At 38.6% G+C, this 20,579-nt stretch overlaps 1 protein-coding gene and 1 pseudogene across 15 annotated transcripts in view; both read right to left on the bottom strand.

The window, feature by feature from the left end:
- Positions 1-3,419: 3,419 nt before the first annotated feature.
- LOC122226255 lies at positions 3,420-4,994 on the bottom strand (annotated as a pseudogene).
- A 1,946-nt stretch (positions 4,995-6,940) lies between these two features.
- Positions 6,941-20,579, bottom strand: part of WDR47 (WD repeat domain 47) — a 69,776-nt gene continuing 56,137 nt past the window's right edge. For all 15 annotated transcript variants that reach the window (XM_042953232.1, XM_042953227.1, XM_042953234.1 and 12 more), the window contains 2 exons: positions 11,575-11,793; positions 6,941-8,288 (listed from right to left, as the gene is read on the bottom strand). In XM_042953232.1, coding sequence (XP_042809166.1) covers positions 8,146-8,288; positions 11,575-11,793 — 362 coding nt within the window. In that variant the 3' untranslated portion in view covers positions 6,941-8,145. The remainder of the gene's footprint in view (positions 8,289-11,574; positions 11,794-20,579) is intronic.

Consider the following 20,579-nt stretch of genomic DNA (forward strand, 5'->3'; position numbering starts at 1 on the left):
TAGCGTGTTTTCTTAGTATTGATGTATTTTGTTAAGTCCGAATGTGCAACATCTACAAAAATTGTTTAAGTAAGGTATAATGAACGACGAGGATAGTCCTATGTATGGGCGTGGAGGAGGACATGCTCACTATGGTGTAATTGGAAATTGGAAATTTTGTTTGTTTTTGTCTTTAACTGCTGCCCTGGCAGTTTCAGGAAACTCTCCAAAGACGAAATGATGAGTTTTACAAACTAGGAAGAAATGAGAAGTACACAAGAATTACTGGCCACAAATTTGAATGCTTTTTAAATGTGTAATGTGGTACACTTAAGTGTGCATGTTGCTTATTACAATTTTTTAAGATTAAAATATACCTCACGTAAAGTTTACCATCTTAACACTTTTTAATATTTTTGAATGTTTACTTATTTTGAGAGAGAGAGAGGGAGGGAGAGCACGTATGCAAGCGGGGAAGGAGTAGAGAGAGAATCCCAAGGGGACTCTGCTGGTAGAGCGGGCTCCATCCCACCAACCCTCAGATCATGACCTGAGCTGAAATCAAGAGTGGGAAGCTTAGCCGACTGAGCCACCCAGGCTCCCTAATTTTAGCCGTTTTTAAGTATACAGTTCAGGGTCATTAAGTATATTCATATTGTTGTGCAACAGTCACCACCATCCATCCTCCATAACTCCTTCATTCTGCAAAATGAAAACTCTACCCTTTAAACAACTCATCATTTCCCCACCCCCTTTCCCTGGCCCCTGGCAACCACCATTCTACTTTGTATCTTTACGAATTTGACCACACTAAGTACTTAAGTAGACTTATACAGTATTTGTCTTTTTGTTACTGGCTTATTTCACTTAGCATAATGTCCTCATGTTTCATCCATGTTGTAACATGTCAAAAATGCCATTTTTTTTAAAGGCTGAATAACATTTCATGGCATTGTTTACCATAGTTTGTTTATCCATTTATCTGTTCATGAACTCCTAGGTTGCTGCTCTGAACATGGGCGTGCAGATATCTCTTCAAACTCTGCTTTTAATGTTTTTGGGCATATATCCAGAAGTGGGATGGCTGGGTCACATAGTACTTCCATTTTTAATTTTTTGAAACCCACCATGCTGTTTTCTACAGTGCATGAACCATTTTAATATGATTAGCAACAGTTTAATGAAGCCATAGCATTTAAAGGATTCTCAAGTGGAAATAATATAAAACCTGCTATCAAAATTAGTAACAGATGCAAGACAGAACACATTTTAATACTGGTACAATGGCAAATGACAGACTTACAAGTATTTATTTATAGGATTTCTGCAGCATTTTTTTTTTATTTTATAGCATCTTTTATGAACCATTATTCCACAAGAATTATCAAATCATCATTTAGAGACAGTACATACTGGTTTATTTTATTATAAACATTATAAGTGCCCCTGTAAAATATTGTCACAAATACTCAAATGTCTTATTCTCAGTGATTATTCCCTTTATTCTCACATAATACAAATGTAGTTAGCAGGTTTTTTGAAACAAACTAGAATCATATATGTTTCATAACTTCATCATCTGTTTAATTTTCATTCATAAATGTGTTGTAAACATAAATGTGGGTCTCCTAAGAACAAAACATTGTCCCCAGGTCTGCTTTCCAGGCTGGTGACTTTCCACAACACTCACTATATTTGGCATCTCAAAGCAGTATTTATCTGTGGAAATCTAGGCATTTCTGGGAAATTACTAAAATATCTTTTTTAGCCTATGCTAACGGGGGGATATTTCAAGGATACCATATATATAGCTGCTTCCTGTCAGGCTAGAATTTCAGTGAAGATCTAAAACCCCTTGTTTCCTATCCATGAGGCACTGCTATCTTTATTCTTGGAACTGCAAGGGGAGGTTATCACCATCAAAGCTAATCCTGTGCCTTCAGTCACGTTCACCCCTAATGAGAGTTCCCCTTCCTCCATGATACTTAACACATTAGTGATGGGGATCCTGGCTGAAGCTATAGTAGTGTCCACTGTTAAACAGATATAGCTGACAAACGGGGGGCTCCCAGAAATACTTAGCAACTTTGTAGGGGACTTACTGATAGGGTTGCCTAATAAAATATAGAATGCCCAGTTAAATTTGAATTTCAGATGAAAAATGAATATTTTTTTAGTATAACTATGTCCCATGCAAAATTTGCGACATGCTTATACTAAAAGAAATCATCTATTGTTTAATGGAACATACTTATACTTAAAAGTTATTTGTTGTGAGGTACCTGGGTGGCTCACTGGGTTGAGCGTCTGACTTCAGCTCAGGTCATGATCTCATGGTTTGTGAGTTGAAGCCCTGTGTCAGACTCCAAGCTGATTGTGGAGCATGCTTGAGATTCTCTCTCTCTCCCTCTGCCTCTCCCCTCCTCCCCTGCTTTGCATGCTCCCTCTCTCTCTCTCTAAAAAAAAAGAAAGAAAGAAAGAAAGAAAGAAAGAAAGAAAGAAAGAAAGAAAGAAAGAAAAAGTTTTTTGTTGTTTATCTGAAATACAAATTTGATTAAGTGTCGTGTATTTATAATTACTGAATGTGGCAACTCTGGACTGGCAGGAAAGAACAAAAATCCAGTGAGGTGTGCGTTGTTACTGTTATTGAATTGACAGGCTGTTGAGGACAAGGAATTAGGTCTCACAGTGAATATGTCATGGACTTCAGAGAATCCTTCGGGGAATTGTGGAAAATACAAGCAAGGTTCATGCTGAGGTCCTCGTGAAACTTATATATAGCTGCATGAATGTGGACAGCAGATATCAAAGTAAGGAAAATTTCAGACTTCAGTGAGCCAGATAGAACTACCTACTTATGATGCTAGAAATGATACATTCTGACTTTTAAGGTGACATTGGACGTTTTGCTTCAAATCCTTTTGGAAAATAATTGGGTTTGGATGGGGGGATGGTCTTACCTCTTAACTGCTTATAGAGAACAGAAAACAAATCTAGAGGGTCTTTTTTACTGATCAAGTTTCAGCACTTAATGAATGCATTACCTTTATAGGCTGAAATACTTTTATTTTTAATTACCCAAGAATATTCAAGATGAATGGACATTTCTTAATGTCATAACTGTACCTATTAAGTACAAATTAGTTATCTAGTTAAATGTGAACAATGTTTCCAACCTAATTTGGGTAATTGCAGGATAAACATCACTTTGGGGATTGCATTTTCTTGAATCTGTTCTCTTATTGTTTATACAAACTAAAAAATATCCAAATACCCACTTTATACCACAGTATGTATGGGCTCCAAACATACTTTAATCCTTCAGATAGAATTATAGACTAGTATAATTATTTATACATATTCTACTACATTAAAAAAAAGTTGGCTGATTTTATCTGTGTATTTTTTGGACCATCACATGCAGTCAGGCAGAGTTGGCATCAGTTTTGTTCAACAAAGCTGCTTATAGAAAGTGGCAGAGTTTGAGTTGGGCTTCTAAGGTGACTCCACTAAAACTTTCTCCTTCTGTCCCAGTCATGACTAGAGTCAACCTAGCTCCTGTTTCCATATTTTTTTTATTGGTAAGTGAGGTTCCACCTGGGCTCCTCTCTACAGCAACTTTCCTAAGTAGTTTCCACAGATTTATCTGGCTTTTACCAGGAATAAGTAAGACATTTGTCAGTTGAGTTGGTTACACTTTGGAGTTGGGTTTCAGGATAACACCCTGCAGGTCAGAGACAGTAACTAGTGGATTCCATGCCTTTGGTGCTGGTACAAACATCTCCATCAAAACTGTGTCGTCTTGGGGTGCCTGGGTGGCTCAGTTGGTTAAGCATCTGACTTCTGCTCGGGTCATGATCTCACAGGTCATGAGTTCCAGCCCCGCATTGGGCTCTGTGCTGACAGCACAGGGCCTGGAGCCTGCTTTGGATTCTGTGTCTCCCTTTCTCTCTGCCCCTCCCCCACTCATTCTCTCTCTCTCTCTCTCTCTCTCTCTCTCTCTCTCTCCTCTCTCTCTCTCTCTAAGATGAATAAACATTAAAAAATTAAAAAAAAAAACCTGTGTCTTCTTTAATTTCAGTAATAGATCTTTAATTGTTGGCTGCATGAATCCATCTTTTTTTTAATGGTCCAGGCTGAAGTGTTTTAATACAGTCAGAATTTCTGAGGGGCACCTGGGTGGCTCAATCAGTTGAGCGTCCAACTCTTGGTTTTGACTCAGGTCATGATCTCCTTGTTCATGGGTTTGAGCTCTGATTCAGGCTCTGTGCTGACAGCACGGAGCCTGCTTGGGATTCTCTCTCCCTCTCTTTCTGCCCCTCCCCTGCTCGCTCTCTCTCTCTCTCTCAAAATAAATAAAAATAAACTTAAAAAAAAAGAATTTCTGAGCAGCAAAGGTGCTATAGGTGGTGGAGGTACAGGCAGAGGAGGAGGTGGAGGGAGTGGAGACAGAATCGGATGAGGAGGAAGATGGCTGGCCGGCTGTGGCAGCATGGGAGGAAGTGCAGCTCAGGATTCTCCAGGGATGGTTAGGACACAGGCAGGCACATTTGTAAATTTACCACTTATGTGACACATTTGACCAGAGCTCGGACAGGTCAAATTTTCCAAGATGGTCCTTCAGTGCTTCCTGGAGTTTGCACAATTCACTTTCCAAAATGCAAAACCATTGTTTTAGAACAGAAAGTTCTCAGTGGCAGATACAGAATGGAAAGATGGGGTCTTTCAATACTTCTAACCTCTGGGCCATTGTAGTTCCTACACCAGTTGTACATAGACCACACTCTATTTTACTGTATCTTTGATACTGGGAAATTTGAAGTTCCAGTATGATCTTAGCCAGCTTCTGCTGAGTGTTATCTGTTGAAGCAATAACCACTCTTTCTGGTGATGGTGGCAGACTGGGAAGTATAATTAGCTTGAACTGAAAGTGAAAGGCTTTTTTTTTTTTTTTTTTGGGATAATCTTTTCACTTTGGCTTTTAGCTTTCTTCCTCATTGTGTGAACTTGGGCATGATTTAAGTCTAAGAGCCTGGGAATTACATAGAGTCAGGGTAGTGGCCTTTCCCTTGCTATAGGGGCTACACGATTTTATGCAAGAGTTCCAATTTCTCCACATCCTTGCCAACACATATAATCTTGTGTTTTTGATAATGGCTATCCTAATGGGTGTGAGGTGGTATCTCATTGTGGTTTTCATTTTCACTTCCCTAATGAATAGTAGTGTTAAGCATGTTTTCATGTGCTTATTGATCATTTGTCTACATTCTTTGGAGAAATGCCTATTCAAATACTTTGCCCATTTTTTAAATTTATGCTTTTTAATGTTTATTTTTGAGAGAGAGACAGAGTACGAGCAGGGGAGGGGCAGAGAGAGAGGGAGAACAGAATCTGAAGCGGGCTCCAGGCTCTGAGCTGTCAGCACAGAGCCTGATGGGCCCGAACGCACACAATGTGAGATTATGACCTGAGTCGAAGTCGGATGCTTAACTGACTGAGCCACTCAGATGCCCCCCTTTGCCCATTTTTTAATCTGGTTGGTTTTTTTTTGTTGTTGTTGTTTTTAAGCTATAGTTCTTATATATTCTGGATATTAATCCTTTATCAGATATATGATTTGCAGATCTTTTCTCCCATTTTGTAGGTTGCATTTTCTCCCTGCTGATTCTGTCCTTTGGTACCTGAGTGGCTCGGTCAGGTAAGGGTCCAATTCTTGATTTCAGCTCAGGTCATGATCTCACAGTTCGTGAGATCCAGTCCTGCACAGTCAGTGCAGCGCCTGCTTGGGATTCTTTCTCACTCTCTCTGCCCCTCCCCTGCTCACTCTCTCCCCCTTTCAAAATATTTTTTAAAAATATAAGATTTGAATCAGACTTCTGATACTTCTGTAGGAAGGGGTTAAACATTTCTGCACCCCCTCCCTTCCTCACTGTCCTTCCCCAACCCCACTGAGAAGGGTTCAGAGAATGTAGATACCTCAATTCTCTTATTTTCTTGTTTACATGAACTTCTAAGAATCTATTCACCTCCATGCCATGGAGAAGACAGTGTGGAGGCATGGGAAAAAGGAAATATATAATAAGATGTTTATTAAAATAATTTCTAGTGATTATCTAATGCACTGCAAAATGAATTCTATATCCCATATATAGGAGGATCTTAAAGTTCTCTCCTTGATAGTGATGGAATAATTTTATGAACACTTTTTTACCATGAAGTTGAACTGGTCTGTATCAGGAAAATACCTTTTTTCCTAGTTTTAAACTTAACACTAATGACCTGCTGTAATGTGTAGAATGTGTAAAATTAAGCATGGAAGTAAACTGAAGAGGAGATGTGGCAAATTTTAACAGAATTCCCTTCTGCAAAGGTAGGAAAACAGTGTACCCGCAGAATATACACAACTAATTAGATTTCATTTCTTTCCAAAGCACTCAGTTCAACATATTTGTAGTCTAACTTGCAATTTATGTATTTTCCTGGGCTTTTATTAACTTTCACAATATATCCAGGATGGACAGTTCCCTAGACTGTGAATAAAAGAAATAGGAGACACACAAAAGTTAGGCAGTTGCCAGGGGTTAAAAAGTAAGTTAGTAGGGGCACCTGGGAGGCTCAGTGGATTAAGCGTCCAACTCCTGATTTTGGCCAAGGTGATGATCTCATGGCTGTGGGATCGAGCCCCACATCAGGCTCCCACACCGAGTGTGGAGCCTGCTTACAATTCTCTCTTTTTTTTCTCTCTCTCTCTCTCCCCCTCCCTTCTCCTCTCCCCTGCTCATGTTCTCTTTCTCTCTCAAGTTAAAAAATAAAAATAAACTAAAAAGTAAGTTAGTGGAACTATAGGAAGAAATTTAAGAAATTGATTGTGGGGTTCACCCCCTGGCCACAACACTTCCAAGTAAACTGGAAAAAATAACACTCTAAATTGAAAGTCACAGACACTGAGGAAGAGGAATTCTTTTAGATGTCAAGAGGTCTTTATTGAAATAATAGCACAGTTACACTTCTAATAATATCCTTTCCACTTGTATACAATAGATTAAAAATGCTTGCTACATACAGTGCACAGACAGTTCAATAATTAGAACCAACTCAACTGCATTTGAAATAAATAAAATAGCCTATTTAATAATTTAAAGTAAAATTACTGTACAATATGAAAATAAAGATACATAAATGTTAGGATCTACAATGCCATAGAAATAAAATCATTATTCTGCATTACACAAAACAGTGCAAGAAACAAATCCAAATAAGCTTTTGGAGTGCAAAGTTTAAATGTTTCCATTTTAAATTATCATGCAGACATAGCATTTCAAACCATGCTATAGTCTATGGCAAATTTTTTATTTTTAAGAGGAAAAATGCTAGCCAGTCAGTTTACTGTACCATCAAGTGTTGCATCACATAGCGCTGCTGCTCTGCTTCTACAGTACAGTTTAGAAGGGAGGTATCCTGTTGCATTCAAAAAACTGAAATTAACAAGTTTCTGAAGCAAACATATTTACCTTTTAAGCCTGAAACGAAATAATGTGACAAAATAGTAATTATATCCCTGGGTTTAAGAAAGAAAAGTCCAATACCACATAATGAACTAAGAAGCAGTTTTCCATCCATCTTTCAACTCCATAATGATCAGTGAAAATAACCATGTAACTTTTGAGAGACATAAAAAATTCTGACCTCCAGCTGACAAATGATACAGTATCATGGGCTTGTGAGAAAAGTAATTTCTGAACACCTATGTTTAATTCGTGTAGAGCTTGGTTGCGTTACATGAAATAATATGCTTAAAGTATAGCTCAATTTCAATGTGTATATAAAACTGTTATTTAGGCAAAGACCAAGGAATGCATTTAATACTAAACCGTAAACACATCGTCCACCTCGGAGTGCACACTGACAACATAAGAGCTCTTCCGCAGACTTTGGCAACAAGACTACATATAGCAGATCACAGCAGCACGAGCTCACGTGGAAGACTGAAAGCACTGCAGAATAACACCACCCAACAGTTCCTATCAAAGGGATACATGGTAATAAGGGGCCTCCTCGTGCTAAGTCACTTTCCCAGTCAGTCTATGTTCTTCAGATTTGTTATTTTCACAACTCAGTAGTCTTAAGTCTCTGTGCTTTCACTGCATAGATTGACACTGGGTTACTCTATCCGTTGTAAGTCCAGAGGGTTACAGTTCTGTCTGCAGAGGATGACAGGAAGGACAGATCCTGGGTGTGCCATCTGCACTGAATCACTTTGTCCTTGTGCTCCCCTACCACCATGATAGGAAGCTGCTTAGTGAGATCTCCTAAATTAAAAAGAGAGATACTGATTTACAATACAAAATAAGTATATGTATAGATTTCACACACTTCCTGTTACTTGAAGACATTATAGTATACAAGTCCTAAACTACATCAATTTAATACATTTAAAGGTTTAAACAGGGATAAATTATTGAATATCTGTTAGTAGGATTGGGTAAAATATACACAGCAACATTGGACACAGCTGCCACTCTCTCCTTGAAACTATCTCTCAACTTCTCTCTGACTTTGGTGCCACTACATCTTGGTTTCCTTTGCTGGTTTGCTGTTGTTCCTTTCCCAGGAATCAGCCTTCAAATTTCCTGTTTACTTTATATCCACTTCCTATGAAATTTCATCTAGTACCATGATACCATGGCCATTTGTATACTTATGACTCACACATTTCACCTCCAACCTTGACTTCTCACCTGAGCTCCAGACTAGAATGCAAATAGCTATTCGACATCTCACTTGACTGCCTCATAGTCATCTTCATTTGTTCAAACTGAACACTTGATTTTCTTGCCCAAACCTGTTCCTCCTCCTACCTATCTTCCTTATCTCAATTAACGGCACCACCTAGTTGCTCATGCCGAAAACCTAGGAATCAGCATTCCTCTAACTCCTCAAATTTAATCCAAATTAAAATATATCCCAAATTCAGTCACTTGGCACCACTCTCCACCTCTACCACCCTAGCCCAAGCTACTATCAATCCCTCAACTGAACTGTTCTGATAATCTCCTGATATTTATACTTCTAATCCATTCTCCCTACAGAACTCGAAATTACCTTTTGAACAATATCAATAGATATCAAATCAGATCACTCCCTGTTTTAAATATTCCAAAGGATTCCCATTATGCTTTTTAAACATGCCTATGAAACCCTGCCTCAGATTTATTCTTCTGTCCCTCACTCCCTTAGTTCTCTAAGTCCCAGCCACACTGGCTTCTTGTAGCCTCGTGAACATGCTGAATTCACTCCTGCTTAGCACCTCTCCAGAAGCTACGATCTCCTCCTGGGGTCCTGCCCTGGCTGTGCCTTCTCATCACACAAGTCTCTGCACAAATGGCATTTCCCTAGAGAGATCTACCTGAGCCTACCTAAAATAGCCTTCCCCATCCACCCACTCTCCCATCTTGCTAATTTTTTAACTGCACTTACCGATACCTGAAACTACATCATTATCTGGTCTACTTTTTATTGACCTCTAAAATGTAAGCTCCAGGGGTGCCTGGGTGGCTCAGTCGGTTAAGCGTCCGACTTTGCCTCAGGTCATGATCTCATGGTTTGTGGGTCAAGCCCCATGTTGGGCTCTGTGCTGACAGCTCAGAGCCTGGAGCCTGCTTCAGATTCTGTGTCTCCCTCTCTATCTGCTCCTCCCCTGCTTCCACTCTGTCTCTCTCTCTCAAAAATAAATAAATATTAAAAAAATATATTTAAAATGTAAGCTCCATCAAGGAGGAAGTTCCCTGTCTTATTCATCTCTCTTCTGTCTCTAGTTGATACAAAATAAATGATTGCTTACTAAGTGATTAAAAATAAAACTAGATGCTGAAGATATAATTACACATATTATACGTTTTTTAAAGCAGAAGCAGGGGTGCCTGGGTGGCTCACTCGGTTAAGCAGCCGACTCTTGGTATCAATTCAGGTCATGATCTCATGGTTCGTGCGTTCAAGCCCTGTGTTGGGCTTGCACTGACAGTGCAGAGCTTGCTTGGGATTCTCTCTCTCTCTGCCCCTCCCATGCTTGAGCTCTCTTTCTCTCTCAAAATAAATAAACTTTAAGTAGAAGCAAAGTGGAGTACATAAATGTGTATTTTAACATCTACCATCGTTGAACTCAAAATGATTCATTGTAATAAGTGCTGATTCTTTTCAATATTTTAAGAACTATTTAATAAGACTATTCACTTGATCTGTTTAATAATTTTCTATAGGTCACATCAATACAGTACCAGTAATTTGACCACTGAATACTATAAAACTAAAATTTGAAAATATTATATAGTCGATTACAGCAGATTAACAACAACAACATCCCAAATAGCCATAAAAATCCTGGAAGAGAGCACAGGCAGTAATTTCTCTGACATCAACAGTAGCAACATTTTTCTAGGTATGTTTCCTGAGGCAAAGGAAACGAAAGCAAAAATGAACTCCTGGGGCTACATCAAAGGAACAAGCTTCTGCACAGCAAAGGAAACAATCAACAAAACAGAAAGAGAACCTATGGAGTGGGAGAAGATACTTGCAAATGACATATCTGATAAAGGCTTAGTAACTAAAACATATAAGAACTTACACACACACACACACACAAACCCCAAATAATCTAATTAAAAATGGGCAGAAGACATGAACAGACATTTCTCCAAAGACAGACAGATGGCCAACAGACACATGAAAAGATGCTCAACATCACTCATCATCAGGGAAATACAAGTCAAAATTACAAATGAGTTATCAACTCACACCTGTCAGAATGGCTAAATCAACAACACAACATAGGTTTTGGTGAGGATGTGGAGGAAAAAGGAATTCTTGTGCACCCAAAAGGTGGGAATGTAAACTAGTATAGCCACAATGGAAAACAGTACAAAGGTTCCTCAAAAAATTAAAACTAGAGTTATCATATGATCCAGTAATTCCATTACTGGGTATCTACCCAAAGAACACAAAAACCCTAATTCAAAAGATATATGCACCCTTGTATTTATTGTAGCATTATTTACAATAGCCAAGATATGGAAGCAACCCAAATATCCACAATAGATGAACAGATATGGAACACACACACACACACACACACACACACACACACACAGGAATATTACTCAGCCATAAAAAACAATGAAGTCTTGGCATTTGCCAACAACATGGATGGAGGGTATAATACTAAGTGAAATACATCATTCAGGGAAAGACATATACCATATGATTTCACTCATATGTGAAATTTAAGAAACAAAACAAAGAAAACAAGGAACAAAAAAACCAGAGTCTTAACTAAAGAGAACTGATAGTTACCAGAGGGGAGGTGCATGGGGGATGGATGAAATAAATGAAGGGGAAAGGGATTACAAGTATAATTATCTCAATGAGCACCGGGTGATGTATGGAATTGTTGAATGGCTATATTTTACACCCAAAAGTAATATAACACCATATGCTAATTATACTGGAATTTAAAAAGAAAAATTAAAAAAAAATATGTGAATTAAAAAAAAATCCCAAATAGGAGAGTCCACAAAAAAGGAAACAGTCAATCTCTCTCACCTTGCAGGTCTGTCACCTTTATTTTCATATCATAGGATCCTGTTAGCAAGTAGTGAGCTCCAGGAGAGAATCGAACAGAGCGAACATCGCTGGAATGAGGATGATAACTTTGTACCATTCTTCCTCCTCTTATGTCATACAACATGCAGCTAGAATCTTCTTGTCCTGTGGCCAAGAGACGTCCACTGGGATCTACAGCTACAGATGCCACTGCACTGCCTGTATAGAAGACAGAATAAAAGTTTCACATGGAAAAACCAATACAGCTAAACTACAACAGCTAATTGTGTTCATGGAACCATACATTAAAAATTTAATGTAGCTGGGGCGCCTGGGTGGCTCAGTCGGCTGAGTGTCCGACTTCGGCTCAGGTCATGATCTCACGGCTTGTGAGTTTGAGCCCTGCGTCGGGCTCTGTGCTGACAGCTCAGAGCCTGGAGTCTGCTTCTGATTCTGTGTCTCCCTCTCTCTCTTCCCCTAACCCACTCGCATTCTGTCTCTGTCTCTCTCAAAAATAAATAAACATTTAAAAAAAATTTTTTTTAATTTAATGTAGCTTGTCAATACTGTTAAGGAAAAATCCAAATCAACATTCAACCATGGACACCTGGATGGCTCAGTCAGTTTAGTGTCTGACTTCATTTGAGGTCATGATCTTGCCATTCATGAGTTCGAGCCCTGCAGAGGGCTCTGTGCTAACAGCAAGGAGCCCACTTCAGATCATCTGTCTCCCTCTCTCTCTCTGTACAACCCCCCCATGCATGCATACACTCTCATTCTCTCTCTCAAAAATAAACATTAAAAAAAAAACATTCAACCAATAAACACTTTCATCCTTTTTAGAGACAAAGTGTAAGCAAGATTCTATGAGAAACAAGAAAGTCTGTTGTTTTTTTTTTTTAATCATCTGGGAGAACCCCCTGGGACACCATTACCTATAACACAATAGTACAATAGATGAGCCACTATTCCTAAGGTAGTGCTATCACTGCTGGGTAAGTGTCCAGAAATACTCATAACCAGCTCAGAGTCTAGTTAAGGGAATAAGAAATTAAGTAACAAAATATGTTTTAGGACACAGTAGAGGAAGTGTGTCTAAGCAACATAAGAATAACTGCCAGCAGGAACTGGATGAAAGTAAGTGCTGAGTTCACAGGTTGCATCCCTAAATCCAGATTAGGCATTTTCAATGGGGGGGGGGGGGGGTAATAATGCTCCCAAGGGAGTGCAAAATGGTTTCCAGGGGATAGAAAAACTCTTAAACATTAAAAAAAGTTTGTTAGCACCCCCACCCCCCGAAGCTTAACCCCAACCAACAAAATCTTACTCCTTAGTATTTAATTTCTCTTGTTAGGAAAAAGTTTAATTTAGTTTTTCTCCTCACAGGGGGCAATAATGAAAATAAGGTTGAAGAACACTGCTCTAGGCTGAAGTGGCTTGGGAATACTTCACAGAAAAAAGGGACATAAGTTAGACTTTAAAGAACAGTAAATAGTATAAAAAAGAGAGAAACTGTATTTATTATACACATATGTAAAAATAATCTTTGCCTAAGATTTTGATAGAGAAAAGATGAGGGCTATTACATGAAACAGAATTACATGAAATAACATTTAGAAGAAAAGTATAAAAATGTTTAAGGACAGGTGGCTTAGTTTGCTGGAGTCACTTGGTTCAACAAGTTAACATAAAAGGTAGTTTGTAGTTGAGCCATAAAAGGCAGATTAGGGTCAAGGGGTGCCTGCATGGCTCCGTTAAGTGTCCGGCTCTTGATTTCAGCTCAGGTCATGATCTCACGATTCATGAGATCAAGCCCCACATCTGGATCTGCACTAACAGTGTGGAGCCTGCTTGGGATTTTCTCTCTCCCTATCTCTGTGCCCCTCTCCTGCTGTGCTCTATGCTATGTCTCTCTCTCTCAAAATAAACAAACATGAAAAAAAAAAAAAAAAAAAAAAAAAAAAAGGCAGGTTAGGGCCAGACTTTTAGGCATCTGCAGTGTCAAACTGCAGAGTTTGAACTTGTTCTTATACACAGTGAAACATAACTGCAAATTTCCCAGCAAGAGAATTATATAGTCTAACCAGTACTTTGAAAAGATTAATCTATGTGAAAATGTGTTTCAAATTCAAATAGACTTTGAAGTCTAAAAGGGTAACCTCTAGAAGACAAGACAACTAATAGAATAACAAGAGAATAAGAGCCTAAATGAAGACGGACACATTTTACCAAAAAAAATTGAATGAAGAATCAACAGTCTTGTCCTCAATGGGGCAAAAAAAGAAAAAAAAAATGAGTCCTAGATTTCAAATCTAGTTGCATGAGGAAATAAGAGAACCATTATCCAAAAAAAAAGGGAAAAAATGAGAAGAAGAACTGATTTGCAGGGGAAATATAATGACTTTAGTTTTTTTTTTTTAATTTTTTTTTTTTTAACGTTTATTTATTTTTGAGACAGAGAGAGACAGAGCATGAACAGGGGAGGGTCAGAGAGAGAGGGAGACACAGAATCTGAAACGGGCTCCGGGCTCTGAGCTGTCAGCACAGAGCCCGATGCGGGGCTCGAACTCACAGACCATGAGATCATGACCTGAGCCGAAGTCAGCTGCTTAACCGAATGAGCCACCCAGGCGCCCCATGACTTTAGTTTTATACATGCAAAGTTGATGATGCCAACAGAAATCCAGGAAAGTCTGTTAGGCTCCAGGCTCTGGGCTGTCAACACAGAGCCCGACACAGGGCTTAAACTCACGGACCACGAGGTTATGAGCTGAGCTGAAGTCGGACACTTAACCGACTGAGCAACCCTAGCGCCCCACAAATATATAATTTTAAATAGTGATAAGAGCTATGAAGTCAACAAATGGAGTTCAGTGATAGAAAATAATGGTGAGGTCCCAATTAGTTCAAAGAAGGCCTCTCTGGTAAGGTGCTACTGGAGCTAAGACGTAAAGATTAGAAGGACCTAACCAAGAGAAGACAATGGAAGAACATTTCACGTCAAGGAAACAGCCATGTGAACTCACTAGAGGTGGGAAGTTTGGTACATTCCAGGAAATGAAAGGAAAAACAAGTGATCTGAGTTAAGACTAGAGGAATACACAATGCCAGATCAAGCAGGGTCTTGAGGGCATGGTAAAGAGTCTGCACATTAACCTAGGAGCAATCAGAAAGCACTGAAGTGCTGTAAGCAGCGTCTGATGTGCTCTGGCTGTTGTGTGGACCGTGGGCTGGAGGTGGCAAAAGTGTAAGTGCAGACTAAGGAAGCTCTTGCAGTGGTTAAGTTGAGAGATGGTGGTGGTTTATCCTAGAGTGGTGCCAATAAAAATGGAAAGCAGTAGATTTAAGATAAATTTTGGAGGCTAAAACAACAATTTGTTTATGGATTGATTACTGGAGGGAAGGAGAGAAAGAGGGATCTGGGGAGACTCCTTCTGGCATGGACAATGGGTGGTAGTACCACTTAGGTGAGGAGGTGTGGGGCAGTTTTGTTTAAGGAGAGAGGTCATTGATTCAATAGTTTGGTTTAAGACACGTTAAGTTTGACATATCCTAGAAGATATCCAAAAGGAGGTTAGAAATATGAGCCAGCCATGCAGAAAAAGTTTGGGCTAGAGACAAAAATTTTAGGTCTGTCAACATATGAATTACACTTAAAGCTGGAGGAACAGATGTAGTCAAGTAGAGAAAGGAAGGAGACAAAAGTCCTAGTCCTAGGGAATGTCAAATTTAGAGACTAGGCAGATAAGAAAGAATCACAAAGGAACAGTTATACAGAAATGTAAAAGGAGAATAAAAAGCCCAAAAAGAAAAGAGAAAGAGGTTAACTGCTGCAAGTCACCAAGAACTGAAGTAAAATAAGGATTTAAAGGTGATGCGACAGGGGTATCTGGGTGGGTCAGTCAGTTAAGCGTCAGACTGTGGCTCAGGTCACGATCTCATGGCTCTTGAGTTCGAGCTCCATATTGGGCTCTCTGCTCTCAGCACAGAGCCTGCTTTGGATCCTTTGTCTCCCTCTCTCTCTACTGCTCCCCCGCTGGTTCATTCTCTCTCTCTTTCTCTCTCTCAAAAATAAACTTAAAAAAAAAAAAGGTGATTTGACAAAATGAAATTGTTGGTGACCTTGAAAAATGTAGATCTTGCTGGAGTGGAGGAAGCAAGAGACAGACTGGAATAGGTGGAAGACTAAGGGTGAGGTAATGGAAACAATATATGTAAGCAAGACTTCTGAGACATCTGGGTAGAAAGAGCAAAAAATTGGGAGGGGGATAAGGAGGTCAACAGAGGAACTTTGGGGCATTGCCAATTCTATAACATTTTTGTAGGTCTATGGTAGACAAGAAAGAAGGGCAGATCCAGTAGAGGAGATAATGTTGCAAGAGAGAGGAGATGACCAAAATGTTGAAGTCTCTGAAAAGGAGAGAAAAGGGGGTGAAATAATTTAGACAACTAGGGGAGAGTTTGGAGATAAGTCAGTGAGATAAATGTATAGAAACTAAGCAAAGAAAACCAAAAAATACAATTATTAACACCAAGAAAAACAAAAGATATGAAAGAAAAGGAAAAAAAAAAAAAGATATGGATAGCACAGTAAGTGCTCAGAGTGGTTAAAACAATGTAAAGAATGAATACTGATCTAACCAAAAATGGTACAGCTATATTGAAAAGATAGGAGACAGAAAGTATGTGAGTGGATGAGGAACAACAGGAATCAGAAAGGGACATGAAAAGTTAAACATTCATCTTTTATGGTGTTAAGGGAATAAACAATCCTAAAAATCTATGATTATGGGTATGTTATTTAGAAATATGGAAACTATGAAAATACAACTACTACAAAAGTTTAAAATGGTTGCCTTGGAGGGAATCCTAGGTGGCTCACTCAGATAAGCATCCGACTTTTGATTTTGGCTCAGGTCATGATCTCATGAGGTTCATGAGATGGAGCCCCGTGTCAGGCTCTGCGTTGACAGTTCAGAGACTGCTTGGGATTCTCTCTCCCTCTGCCTCTCCCCCACTTGTGCATGTGACACATGCACACGTGCGCACTCTCTCTCTTTCAAAAATAAATAAACATGAAAGAAAAGGTTTCCTTGGAGAAATGGGAAACGAGGCAATGGCTGAAGGACAGGGGACAATTCTCAGGGTACTGATATTTTTCTTAATCAAACCTTATTGAACTGTTTGGTTCTTTAAACCATGTTACACATTAACTTTGGTGACAGTGCAAACTAAAGTTTAACAAATCAATGATCACATATTCATATATAAAAATACACATGTGTGTGTATTCCAGAATCAAGCTTGCTAGAACAAATCATATCTGGTTGGAATCAAAGTATAGAAAAAGGTCCATGTAAAAATTAAAAAAACAATAGAACAAATCAATGAAACTAGGAACTGGTTCTTTGGGGGAAAGAAATCAATAAAATTGATAAACCTCTAGCCAGAATTATGAAGAAAAAAAAGATAAAGGACCTAAATAAATAAAATCACAAATGAGAGAGGAGAAATAATAACCAACACTACAGAAATACAAGTAATTATAAGAGAATATTATGAAAAATTATATACCAAAAAATTGGCAACCTGGAAGAAGTGGATAAATTCCTAGAAACATATAAATTGTCAAAACTGAAATAGGAAGAAATAGAAAATTTAAACAGACTGATAACCAGCAAAGATACTAAATTAGTAATTGGGGCACCTGGTTGGCTCAGTTGGCTAAGTGTCCAATTTCAGCTCAGGTCATGATCTCATGGTTTGTGGGTTCGAGCCCCACATTGGGCCTGTGCTGAAAGCTCAGAGTCTGGAGCCTGCTTTGGATTCTGTCTCCCCCTCTTCCTGCCCCCGCTCATGCTGTCTGTCTCTCAAAAATGAATAAACGCCAAAAAAATATTTTTTAAATCTATAGATAGCATCATCCTTAATGGGAAAAAACTGAGATCTTTTACCCTACGGTCAGGAATAAGACAAGGGTGTCTACTCTTACCATTTTTATTCAACATAATGCTGGCAGTCCGACCCACAGCAATCAAACAGCAAAAGAGAAATAAAAGGCATCCAAACTGGTAAAGAAGAAGTAAAACTTTCACTACTTGCAGATAACATGATACTATATATAAAAAAATCTGAAAGACTCCACCAAAATCCTGCTAGAACCTAATAAACAAATTTAGTAAACTCACAGGATACAAAAATCAATGTACAGAAATCTGTTGCATTTCTGTACACAAATAATAAAGCAACAGAAAGAGAAGTTTAAAAAAAACAATCTTAACAAATGCACCCAAAATAATGAGATACCTAAGAATAAACCTAACAAAGAGGTAAAAGACCTGTACTCTGAAAACTGTGGAACATGATGAAAGAAATTGAAGATGACACAAAGAAATGGAAAGATATTCCATGCTCATGGACTGGAAGAATAAATATTGTTAAAAATGTCTATACTACCCAAAGCAATATACACATTTAATGCAATCCCTATCAAAATACCAACAGCATTTTTCACAGAACTAAAATAAACAATTCCAAAATTTGTATGGAACCACAAAAGACCCTGAATAGCCAAAGCAATCTTGGAAAAGAAAAGCAAAACTGGAGGCAACACAATTCCAGACTTCAGTTTTATTACCAAGCATTGGTAATCAAAACTACAGTACTGGCACAAAAATCTACAGAACAGAACAGAAAACCCAGAAATGGGTTGACAACTATATGGTCAATTAATCTTCAAAAGCAGGAAAGAATATCCAATGGGAAAAAGACAGTCTTTTCAACAAGTGGTGTTGGGAAAACTAAATAGCAAAACACAAAAGAAAGAATCTGGACCAGTTTCTTACACCATATACAAAAAGCAACTCAAAATGCATTAAAGCCCAAAATGTGAGACCTGAAACCATAAAAATCATAGAAGAGAGGGGCGCCTGGGTGGCTCAGTCGGTTAAGTGTCCAACTTCGGCTCAGGTCATGATCTCACAGTTCATGAGTTTGAGCCCCACATTTGGCTCTCCATTCTCAGCACAGAACCTGCTTCAAATCCTCTGTCTTCCACTCTCTCTGCCCCTCCCCTGTTCATGCTGTCTCTCAAAAATAAACAAACATTTTTTTAAAAAATCCTAGAAGAGAACACAGGCAGTAACTTCTTTGACACTGGCCAAAGCAACTTTTTTCTAGACATGTCTACTAAGTAAGGTAAAAGAAACAAAAGCAAAAATAAACTATTGGGACTTCATCAAAATAAAAAGCATCTGCATACTGAAGGACATAATCATCAAAAGTAAAAGGCAACCTACAGAATGGAGGAAGATATCTGCAAATGACATATCTGATAAAGGGTTAGTAACCAAAATATATAAAGAACTTACACCACACAACACCAAAAAAAAATCCAATTAAAAATGGGCAGAAATATGAATACACATTTCTCCAAATACGTCCTACAGATGGCAACAAACACACGAAAAGATGTTCATCATCACTTACCATCAGGAAAATATAAATCAAAACTACAATGAGATATCAACTCACACCTGTCAGAATGGCTAAAATAAAAAACACAAGAAGCAACAGGTGTTGGTAAGGATGTGAAGAAGAAAGGAAGTCTTGTGTACTGTTAGTGGGAATGCAAACTGGTACAGCCACTCTGGAAAACAGTACGGAGGTTCCTCAAAAAGTTAGACATAAAACTACCCTATGATCCAGCAATCGCACTACTGGGTATTTACTCAAAGAATACAAAAATACTAATACAAAGGGACACATGCACCCCTATGTTTACAGCAGCATTATTTACAATAACCAAATTATGGAAGCAGCCCTAGTGTCCATCAACTGATGAATGGATAAAGAAGATGCAGTATATATATACACAATGAAATAATACTCAGCCATAAAAAACAATGAAATTTTGGGGCACCAAGGCGGCTCAGTCGGTTAAGCACCCAACTTCAGCTCAGGTCATGATATTGCAGTTTGTAGGTTTGAGCCCTGCGTTGGGTTCTGTGCTGACAGCTCAGATTCTGGAGCCTGCTTCAGATTCTGTCTCCCTCTCTCTCTGTCCCTCCCCTGCTCAAGTTCTGTCTTTCTCTCTCTCAAAAATAAACATTAAAAAAAAACAAAAATTTGACATCTGCAATAACATGGATGGAGCTAGAGGCTATAATGCTAAGTGAAATAAGTCAGTCAGAGAAAGACACCGTAAGATTTCACTGATATGTGGAATTTAAGAAACAAAACGGATGAACATAGGGGGACAAAAAGAGACAAATTAAGAAACACACTCTTAACTATGGAGAACTGATGGTTACCAGAGGGGAGGTGGTTGGGAGGATGGGTTAAATAGATGATGGAGATATTAAGGAATGCCCTTTTGATGAGTACCAGGTGATATACAGTATAGTTGAATCACCATAATATACACCTGAAACTAATGTAACACTGCATGTTAACTACCTGGAATTAAAATAAAACCTTAAAAAAACAAAAACCAAAAACCTAAAGCACTGAGTGAACCTCAAGTGAAACACCTAGCAATATTCGCTGTGTCAATGCCAGTCCCTAGTGAGCTGTTTATTGATAGCTGGCTGGTAATTTTATGCCACCTCTAGTCATAAATGAAAGTTTATTAAAACAGTAAGTAAAATATTCCTGGGGAAAAAAAAGTTCCATGAAAGCCAAGAGAATTGATAAAGCACTAAAATAACAAAACAAAAACACCACCAAAAATTAAGAATGAAAAGTAGTCCTTTTCATTTTGAACAGTGCCATAAAAACTACAAAGCAGAAAAGGGACTCTAAAATAAAAACAATTGCAGGATATTGTGCTTCTCTTAAAAGGTGATATAACATGGGGTGCCTGGGTGGCTCAGTTGGTTACGCATCCAACCTCGGCTCAGATCAGGATCTCACCATTCGTGGGTTCAAGCCCTGTGTCAGGCTCTGTGCTGACAGCTCAGAGTCTGGAGCCTGCTTTGGATTCTGTGTCTCCCTCTCCCTCTGCC

Source organism: Panthera leo, chromosome C1 (assembly GCF_018350215.1).
Source record: "Panthera leo isolate Ple1 chromosome C1, P.leo_Ple1_pat1.1, whole genome shotgun sequence".
Lineage (NCBI taxonomy): Eukaryota > Metazoa > Chordata > Mammalia > Carnivora > Felidae > Panthera > Panthera leo.